The sequence below is a fragment of the Phaethon lepturus genome, unplaced genomic scaffold (assembly GCF_000687285.1).
Source record: "Phaethon lepturus isolate BGI_N335 unplaced genomic scaffold, ASM68728v1 scaffold18563, whole genome shotgun sequence".
Classification (NCBI taxonomy): domain Eukaryota; kingdom Metazoa; phylum Chordata; class Aves; order Phaethontiformes; family Phaethontidae; genus Phaethon; species Phaethon lepturus.
Genome location: NW_010529926.1, coordinates 1 through 10,034, shown reverse-complemented (window position 1 = coordinate 10,034; position 10,034 = coordinate 1). Strand labels below are relative to the sequence as shown.

At 39.2% G+C, this 10,034-nt stretch overlaps 1 protein-coding gene across 1 annotated transcript; it reads right to left on the bottom strand.

Annotated features, from left to right (window-relative positions):
* Positions 1 to 3,025: 3,025 nt before the first annotated feature.
* LOC104618490 (ankyrin repeat domain-containing protein 40-like) lies at positions 3,026 to 7,349 on the bottom strand (the record flags this gene model as incomplete). The annotated part of the gene is made up of 4 exons (XM_010284100.1): positions 3,026 to 3,303; positions 4,605 to 4,786; positions 5,660 to 6,115; positions 7,201 to 7,349. Coding segments are annotated over 4 exons (928 nt in total), but the record flags the coding sequence as incomplete, so codon positions are not given.
* Positions 7,350 to 10,034: the final 2,685 nt, after the last annotated feature.

The window sequence follows — 10,034 nt, the reverse complement described above, 5'->3', positions numbered from 1 at the left end:
ACATTCTGCCAAGAATATGTATCACAGGGCAGTATGTACTGTATTCAGGTTTATAATTAGTAAATTATATTAATGGTACAAAATACCTGGTTTTGTGTGTTTTCTGCATAAGGATTCATTGGTTTTGAAGTGGAAAGACAGGCTCAGTTAAGCAGTGACTCAGCTGAAAAAAAGAGAAATGGTGTGTAATCTCGGAGTGGTTCCAACCTGTTCCTTTCAGTGTTTCCACCAGGAGAAGGCAGTTGAATGCTGCAGCTTCAGGGCTGTCAGCTGTCCCAGAACCTTTGGTATCTCTGCCCAGGGCAACTTTGGCATTATAAAAAATCCTCTTCAGCATAAGAATTACAAGTGTATTTAAAACTAAACCTAAATATGGCTTAATATAAATAATTAACTACAAAATTTCTACCAGTTTAGTAGACTCCACATAAGCCTGCAGGAACATGATTGGCACAGAAGTATTGTAATTTTGCTATCTTGCTCTTAAGTGTGAAGTCACTATGATTAAGTCTCCACTGAAGCTGGACACGCATACTGAGCAGATGCATATATAATTTACCACACTTAACACTTATCACCTGACATAATGTGATTTCTTTTGCAGAAAAAAGTATCTACCTTCTTATTGATAACCAAGCCTCCTCCGATAAAGGGAGTACTTTGCTTAAACAGTATTTGCTGCTAGAATCTGTTAGAATGGCTTTTGCTTTAGTTGTTCACTTCCTCCACCAAGCACTCTAGAAACCGGCAAGAAAAAGCTCCTGTGTTTTTCCATAAGTAAAGTTCAGAAAAATTTTGAGAAGACGAAAATAATCATTTATTAATTCTTACAAATAATTATTCTTAAATAGAGACAAGAATCTGCAGCCAAGCATTCATTTGACATGAACATTTCATGTCGCAGAGCACAAAGTAATGAATTATTTATCATACACAGTAATGTAATGATTATACACTGATCAGATTGTTAGGAGTGTTAATAGTATCTTCTATGTATAAACTGCATAAGGTATAAAAATATTCCTCTGAATGCATAGATAACAGTCGGCATCTGTGCAAGACAAGCAGTGTCACAACAAGGTCACCCACCCACCCAACAGCTGAGCTTTTCTCTCGTAGGTCTGACTGGGTATGCCTGGTACCTTCATGGATTTAGCTGGCATTTACAGAGCCGATGCCTAAACCGATTCTGTTCTGTGTGCCAGGGAGAATGGAACAGATGAAGTGTGATACGAGGAACAACAATTTTATTATTCCGTTATAGAGAAGTTAACACACCACCAGCAATTTGGTATAAAAAAATAGGTGACAGGCCACACTTGACCTCCAACGCTTGTTCAGAAGAGGGTATTTTGCTGTGATGAAGCATTCTACTGTTAGCCTTAGCAGATTGAGCTTCAGTCTAGTTAACTGGCACGCAGGAAATTTGGGTGTTTGCATGGATCTTTGCTTCCAGGTGGACACTGGACATTCGACTACAAGGCAGATCGGGAGAGGGCTCCCTCTTGTGTGCTCAGTCACTCCCGCTGGAGCTGCTTCCCTTGCACAAAGTACTATTCACTGGATGAGAGAGAGCGCAAGGGTAAATTTGGGTACCAGTTCCTGTTGTATTAGCTGTAACACAGGTGACCACTCCAACTGCAGGGGAAGAACGAACTTCTCTACCTGCCACAGCCTCCGAGAAAGGAGAGAGGGCTGCGGTGGATACCTAACTCCCGTCAGAGGACATAATCTGGAGGGCGGAGAGCTTACGCTGCAGTTAGCCTAGCGTTTCCTCCAGCTAGTTTGGGTGGCTCCCTGCTCAGCACGCTACTGCTAGAAATTCCATTTACAGGTCTGCATACAATGTACAGCTAACTTGGGCTGTAAATTCTCAGACAAGAAGACAGTAAAATCCTTTGGTTGCTACAGTTTCCAAAGAAACTGGGGGCAGGGAGGAAGGGGGAAGATGAAACAGTGGGAAATTCAGTCCAGTTTGGTGTGTTCTGTTTGCCTGTTCTCTCCCTTACTTTAGTTCATTCATCTAATTCATACTACATACTTTCACAGTTAGGCTACCGGAATAGAACTCCTCCTCAAATGCAGATGACTGAGTAAATACTAAAATCCTAAAAAATTAGATAACATCCAGCTCTTAAATACTTTTCAATTTATTTATTCCAGAATTTCATAGCAAAGTAGTCTAATTCTGAATTTTAAGTTAACAGGAAAAGTGATTTTTCAGTAAGGAACACGAGTCAACACAAGTCATTGGAAAAAAAGAAAATACATTGCATAGGAACATCAAGATTTGACATCAGCCCAGAAAACCCTGGGCATTTCACGAGTCTCTTTTTACACAGGCAACTTTGAAGTTTCAAGATGCCATCCTTCTCAGGAACGTAGAGGTAAAAGGAAAATAAATTTACGATTTCTGTGCTTTTATGAGGGGAAATTAAAGCAGCATTGGAGAAATATGTTTTCAATACAGTAACAAAAATAGTATTTTAAATTGCACAAGTCAATACTATCTATTGACAGACAACATAAAAGGGATTTTAGTTGAGAGCATATTTGTGATTTGGATAATTACTATCACTTTTTGTTTTCAACCTGAGAAATAGGGAAAAGTGTAAACAGGGATTAAGGAAACACAGGTAATAAGTCACTTGGTAGTATTTAAACTAGACATAGTTTTGTGCTTTTTCCACAGATTTAAACCCTTCTGTTTTTTTCCTTCTAAATGAGATACGACTTAAAATACATGATCTAAAAAGTGAACATTAATGGTAATGCACTCAGTACAAATATTAAATGGGTTTCATGGCGGGTTCTTTAGCTTGAGTACCTCTGCTATTTTATAGCAAACAAATTATTAGAAGAGTTTAAGGTAAGCCTTTCCCTGAGAGCTGCTAACTCTACAGTATTTCAAGATTTCTGTACGGAAAAGTGTTGCATTAATAGATAGTTTTACCAATACTTCCTTTGCATTAAGCTACTTTCCTATCAGACTCATTACTCTTAGATTAACTAGAGGTTGTAACTGTGCATAACAACTTTCGTTTATTTCAAGGTTAACAAAATAGATTTTTTTTTAAACATCATTAGCCCTTAAAGATACTGTATTTCAAATGTAATTTTAAATGAGATAGATACAAATCTTTTGTTTTATCCTTTAAACAATTAATATGTCAGTTCTGATGCCTTCTTGTTATAACCACTCTGTTCAGAAGGTGCTGGGACTCTGAAAAGTAAGTTTTTGTCGCTTACTGTTAGAACAAGCTCCAGTTCTTGGAAATCCTGTAGCCTTGCAACATCTTTGTCCTTTAAATAAATACAACAAGTTGTTAGGTGATGAACCATGTGTTAAATTTTGCAGAGGTAAGTTCAAATAATACACTCACACTAATACAAGGAATGTATTTATCCATAAATATGACAGTTCTTTACAGTAAACTGGAAAGCAGACATCTCGTTGCATCTTGTATTTGTTCTGGGATCCTATTCAGCTACTCACTTGAGTCTATTTTTAGAAGGAATGCAATACTTGTGGAGAGTGCAAGTGATTAGTGGAATTATGCTTGTAAGGATCATCTGCATGTCACCCCCAACTCCTCTTTTTTTTTTTCCCCCTTGGTAATCTTAGAAGCTCACAAATTGATTCTTGCCTCCACGCAAGGTCCCGTATGCAGCCCCCTGCGGAGCGGCCCCCCAGCACCACCATAGCGCTGGCTGAGGCAGGGTCTTTGGAGAGCAATGGAAGATGCCCTCCCACAGGCTTCAGCGCTGATCCCCTCTGCAGCAGCACTCTGCTGCCAGACAGCATTAAAGAGAATTAGTTTTGTGTCACCTCAAGGAACAAGAAGTGTCCTGCAGTCCTACCCAGAGAGCCTGCAGTAATTGGACCTGGAAATAAAAGGAGTCCTTTCAACAGCAGCCTAAGTCCACAAGTGACAGAATTACTTATGTCTTTTTTTCCCCACTCCTTGACTAACTAGTAAGTCCTCTTAAAGTCTGTGAAGATGCAGTACAATGAAGGCTATTAATCTCGTACTAATCAGATTAGCTCCGTGACTGACACCAACAATGCTCTAGAGGGGTTTGAGAGTGAAAGAAAGGTCAACGGTGACTCAGTAAAACAGGTCAGCAGGTCCACTTTCTGTTTCCTGCACCAGTAAATGTCACTGACGTGAAAAGATGGTTACATTCAGAGATCTGCACTCGGAGCAATTCCGAAACACCTGTTTTTTGAAAGGACTGCATACAGTCCTCACTGAGCTCGCAAAACTCAGTTGAGTACTGCAGGCCTTTTAAATGCTGACGACAGATCACAGTGGTGTGGTATGGAACTAAATTGAAGAATGTAGTAGAGAAATCAGGTATTAGTTAGGCTCAACACCAAATGTTGACGAAAGGAAATGATCAAGAAACTTGAGAATCTTTTTACTAAAAAACACAAAACGGACAACTGCTGAGTGCTGGAAGTTGAAGGGAGGTTTTTCGGTTTGGTTTGGTTTTTTTTGCAACATGGGCTTATGCAGGTGACCAACAAATTATTCCTTTTCAATAGAAACCTAAAAATATTTTTGGTAAGTAACTGCACTTCAAAATTATAGAGTTCTTACCTTTCTTAACATTGTATTTGGTAATTTTCTGATCTTCTGTACGTGCTCAGGGTTAACACCCAGCTCACAGCAACTCACTCGGAGCAGTTCTTTATAGGTCAGTTCTTGTCTGTCCAGTTCAATTTCAATGAAGTCATTTTCTCTAAGATTAGGGTTTTGTATTCTAACTTTAAGCACCAGTTCTATTAGAAATAAAAAGGTACATTAATAGGCAGATGTATAAAGGAATGGGAAAAGATATTTCTATACTAACTTCCAAATATTTCTATGTTCTATTAACCTTGTTTGTATCATTTGCAACCACAATAATCCTCAGAAAGCAAACAACTGGACTTGTTTTGGACACAATTTTCATTAGACTGACTTTCACCAGCCTGTATGAAAAAATCATTACAAATCTAATACAGTGGGTCTGTATGCATGTATGAACTTTTGCGTGAATACTCATCTTACTGGACTTAAGCTAACTTAAAAGATTATACTAGTTATCAATTTCCTGAGCGATCCAAGATTGCTTTTATCATTTCTTGATTCTTTTGGTCACCAGTTACCTTCTCATTCCTAATTCATGGCATCAGAACCCCTTTTCTGTCAAGAATTAAATTCTGAGCTGAAACTGAAACTCCAGCTTTCCCTCTTTGGGCAGACAATATTTACCTGCAGAAATGGCAGATTGTGTAATAGTTCACCTCAAGACGCAGGTCTGCAGATTGAGCCATGTGAGGTTCTCTCTTGACCTCACTGGCTGCGTACTCACGTTCTTTATTTGAAGCTTGGAATATGCTATTTAGAGAATTAGATTACCCTGGTGTCTGTATGCTTTTATAGCATTTGAAACAAATAGAAAATATTTTCATCAATATTTTAATAACAGCTCCAGCAGAAACAGATATCTGCTTCTTTATTCCCCTTCAAATGTTTCCCGAATGCCTAAGCATGGGAACCTGGAAAATCTCACCAAGTGCTGTGAATACACGTAACCCTGATCAGTCTGTTTTCACTGTCCAAGATGACAGAAGTTCCAAGACAAAGTGAGAAGAGATTTTTACCGTTACCTTGCATATTAAGTGGAAAAGCTCCTGTGAAGAAAACCGGCTGAAATGCTGGCACAGGCCCCATACTGGAGCCGTTCTCTTGCTGAGGTGCAGACTGATTCGATCCAGCTGGCGAAGGGGGACTTCTGCTCCAAGACACAGATCCCTGGTACACTGGAGCTCTCTGAAGGACAGGTTTTGAGTGCGGGGGTACAGTACACCCTCTGGGCAGCGACGGCATGCCTCCGTTATCGGCTGCCTCGGGAGCAGCATTCCCACACTGTGATGGTGCATGTGTGCAAGCCTCCACATCGGGTAAGGAAGAAGAATTGGTGTCTTGCGACTCCAAGTGTGAGATACTGCCATTCACAGAGGGAATGGTGTTATAAACATAGGGGAAAGGTGGATTAGCCAGGTAATTAGGGATGATTGGCAGATCAGAATCCTTCTTTAAGTCTTGGAGTTCATCATCTTCCACTGTAAAACAAACAAAACAATGTTCTCCAAGATTGATTTGAGCGGGGGAAAAAAGAGGTATTGCCATTGCCCTGTGGGGTTTCTTTCTTTTTGTTTTTTAATTTTTGCTCTTTTTTAGGGGGAGGGAGCAGAGGGTTAAAAGCATCACAGGATACAAGATGATTCAAGAAGCACTATGCCTTTTTTCTACAGTAAACAGAACCGTGCTCAGGAGTTGCAATACAGTAAACACAAAAGCAGAGTCTGATTCCAGTAATTCTGGGGTTGCTATTGCCTTCTGAGCGCTGCAGTACTTTTGTTTTGGTTTTGTTTTAATCCATAGCCAGCACGTTGTAACGTGGTCTCTGGTGGTATAATGCTATCGTCTTCATAATGTATAAGGCAATAAAAAACAAAGGGTAATACGTTGTTCGATATGAAGGCAGGGCATAAGGAGAAAAGAACATGCAGTGCTGGGAGAGCTGAAACATTACCAATTCAACAGCTGGGAGACAAAAATGAAAACAAAAACAGACAAGGGAATACAAAAGGGAGGAAAGAGGTTGTTAATCGACCACATTTCAAATTACTTATTACCTCTAGCAGCAAAGCCTACTCCGCTCCAACAGTTACAGAACATGATAAAAGTGCTCTACCAATGTCCTCTAATGAGCTGTTTATCTGGGCTGCTAATTTTCAATTTATTCCACACAGTACCTAAGCTCCATAGAATGTTGGGAAAATACAGATGTTGCTCATATGAGGGCTTCATAGAAATTTGAGAGATTTTTCTCCTCTTGCCCTTTTAAAAATAGGAAGCTTTATCTATCTGTCACTGGTTTAATCATGGCATTTTTCAAAATACAGTTTTTCTAATTTTTCAGAGTTTAGGAAAAAAGTTTGGCTAGCTGGATGTGGAATTTGTTGGTAATCTGCTTTTCTTAAACTTTGATTTCTTACCAAGTAAACACTCCAGAAATCAAGTCATAGTTATTACTAAAATCCAAACACAGTATCTCCACGTACAAAATAATCGGAATATCCATGCTTTAAATGGCCTTTTACTACTATCTCTGACGATCATATCGCATAGCCAATAGGTTTACCTCCCAACATCTTCCTGATCTCTCTCTTTGATGTTAACTGGGCCGGCCTTTCTCCTTTCTTCGTGAGGATCTCCTTGTCAGCGCCAGCGTGCAGCAGGTAAGCCACCACCAGAGCATGGTTCCGTTTACATGCCCAGTGCAAACAGGTCCTGCACATGGAAAATGTTAATGCTATTGAAAGTACTAAATTACGGCAGATTAATTTCCACTCATTCTTGCTGCCTATGAGAAGAACAAGACCTAATGCATGTCTAACATAAAAAAGGTTTTAATTGCAATCTTCCTTGGAAATTTACACTGGTTTTGGAGCCTGCAGTGACACCTGCTGATGTAGTTTTCCCTTGCTCTGATGCTCTTTATACCAAGTGACCACAGTATGTAAAGTTCTTTGCCCAGTAGCTATTTGCTGCACCAGCAATTCCCAAGCTTTGATTTGCAGACAACTAGTATCTGCAATCTGTAACTGATGCACAGAACTAACCACTTTCCTATTTTTTTAAATTATTATTTGCAGTTGTTAACCTACAGAGACTAAAAAAGAAACATCCTAAAAGCTACCGAGCATATTTAGTGCTTAGTATTAGGGACATAGTATCGCTGTACAGTCTTACCATTCTTCCCTATCCCAGGTTCTAGTGATGTTTGTTTGACCTTTCTCCAGCTTTTATCTTTTCTTTTAATTCTTTAGCTCCAGTTAAAGGAAACTCTTTGGAAAAATGAACACAATCCTTCTCCAAGTTTGTTTGTTTTTTAAGAATTAAATAACATAAAGCAGAGATAAATAACAAATTTATAAGGGAAAAAAGTTTCGGTTCAAAGTCCAGCTCCAAAACGCTTTTTTCACTTTGTTTTTTTTTTTTTGAGAGACACAGTAATTGGACTGCAAAGTTGTATCTCGACCAGTAATTCCCAACCTTATACACAATTCTGTTCTTTTAAATTTTCTTGTGTAAAAGAACACAAAGGAAAAAAAGAAATAATCTTATTGGAGGGATACAAATCTGGTAAAACCAAGACAAGACAAGGTAACTTGCAAAATCTTGTTCGTTGTTACATATTCTAACTTAATTAAACCTATCTTACCAGAAACAAAAAGGCTCCATTCTACAATTTCTTCATACTAAAATTAATGCATCTTGATGGCAGAAACTATCTCTAAATTAAAGGTAGTGTGACTAGTCACTGCAGCAAGAGGTTATGTAGAATTAGACCTAACCGAAGAGACATGAATGTAAGTGTATGTACACACAACATTTTTCTTCAGAGACTGTCCTAGGAAAGGTGCTACAAAATCTGTGTTTCAGAGGTGATATTGCTAACAACAGTGTAAAATCCCACATTCCCCAAGGTTGGGCTGTGCATTTTGGCTAGAAAATGCAATTTTTAAATGGGATAAAAGAAGTTTGTCAGCAGAGAGTATTCCTGACTTTTGACTGAGACAAGCTCTATGAAACTCAGACGAGGTTTGTTTAGTTTTCCTGTGCAGTGTTTTCTGGACTTTTCACAAACATCTCCTTGTGAGATGAGTGTGAATAGCCTGCATGAATTCAGAAGTAGCGCATTGCCTAGTCATAAACTACTTTGGACCAACGCGCAGACTGTGTGGCTGTGTTTGCTTTGAGTGCGAACTCTGCAGGTTTTGTCATTACAGAAGGTATGTAAGCCTCAATGGCATTGGCCTCATTTTGGGATCCACCCTGACCATTTCACGTGGTCTCATACAGGGAGGTCCCAGCTACCCATGGACCCGACACGTACCAAAATGCAAGTACTCAGCACCTCTTAGCATCAGAGACACTGAGAAGGTCATTGGAGAAATTTAAATTCTACAAGAAAACTTAAGTAACAGTGAAAATCCCTTTATTGCCATAGTTAAATATGACCAGATCATTATTTTAAAAAATAATTATAGTTTATGACAGATTTCTTTCATCAATTCCAGTTTTAGATACAAACTCATTTTGGTGACAAGCAGCTGTCAGAATTATCTTACGCAGTAAGATAATTCAACGTCATAGGAATTGGTTCTCTAAAATTTTCACAAGTTCTATTTTTAATCACCACACTTTGAACCTCAAGTTGCAAGTGTCCCACGCTTCTCAAAATTGCTGATAGGGCTTTCATCTTCAAAAGTATAGCCTTTTCCTAATTTTATTCCTCCTATTTTTAATTACAGCTTCAAGCACAATACAGCACAGTAAATATAGGCTGAACTGAACTTACAGAAAACAGCCTCCAAAAATGCCTGAGCATACCCTGCAAATCCTGCCTCAAGTAACATTGTGTGTATGCGTGTTCATGTATAGAGTCCCACTTATACAAATACCTGTTACAGAAAAGTCTTGGGTTTAGTGTCCTCTGAATGAGATGTGTTTATATATATCACTGAAACAGCCTGCAAGTTCCTTGCTTGAGAGGGAAAGTAATTTCCAAACCTGATTTAGGAGGTAATAAAAAAATGTTTAGACATGAACATGTGTTGGCAAACCGAGGTTTACGTTTTTGACAGCCCGTGCTGTCTCAGGTAGCCAGCATGCCCTTACAAAAAAAAAAAACCCCAAAACAAACCAAAAGCAATATAAAGTAACAACATAGTGTCCTGGAGAAGCAGCAACCACCACAGGATCCAAGCAGGAGATGGGATGGGGACGCGTGTTTGTAACAGCGGTTATCAGCTGCACCATTTTCTCCTCTTTGGAAGAGAGGTATCTGCACAGCGGACTGACCTTTAAATTTCATTCTAAATTCAAACTGATTTGTACTTCACGTGCAATAGTGAACAGCGCCGCCGTAGCACTGAACACCTGAGGAGAAATCCCTGTGACAGCAGCGGG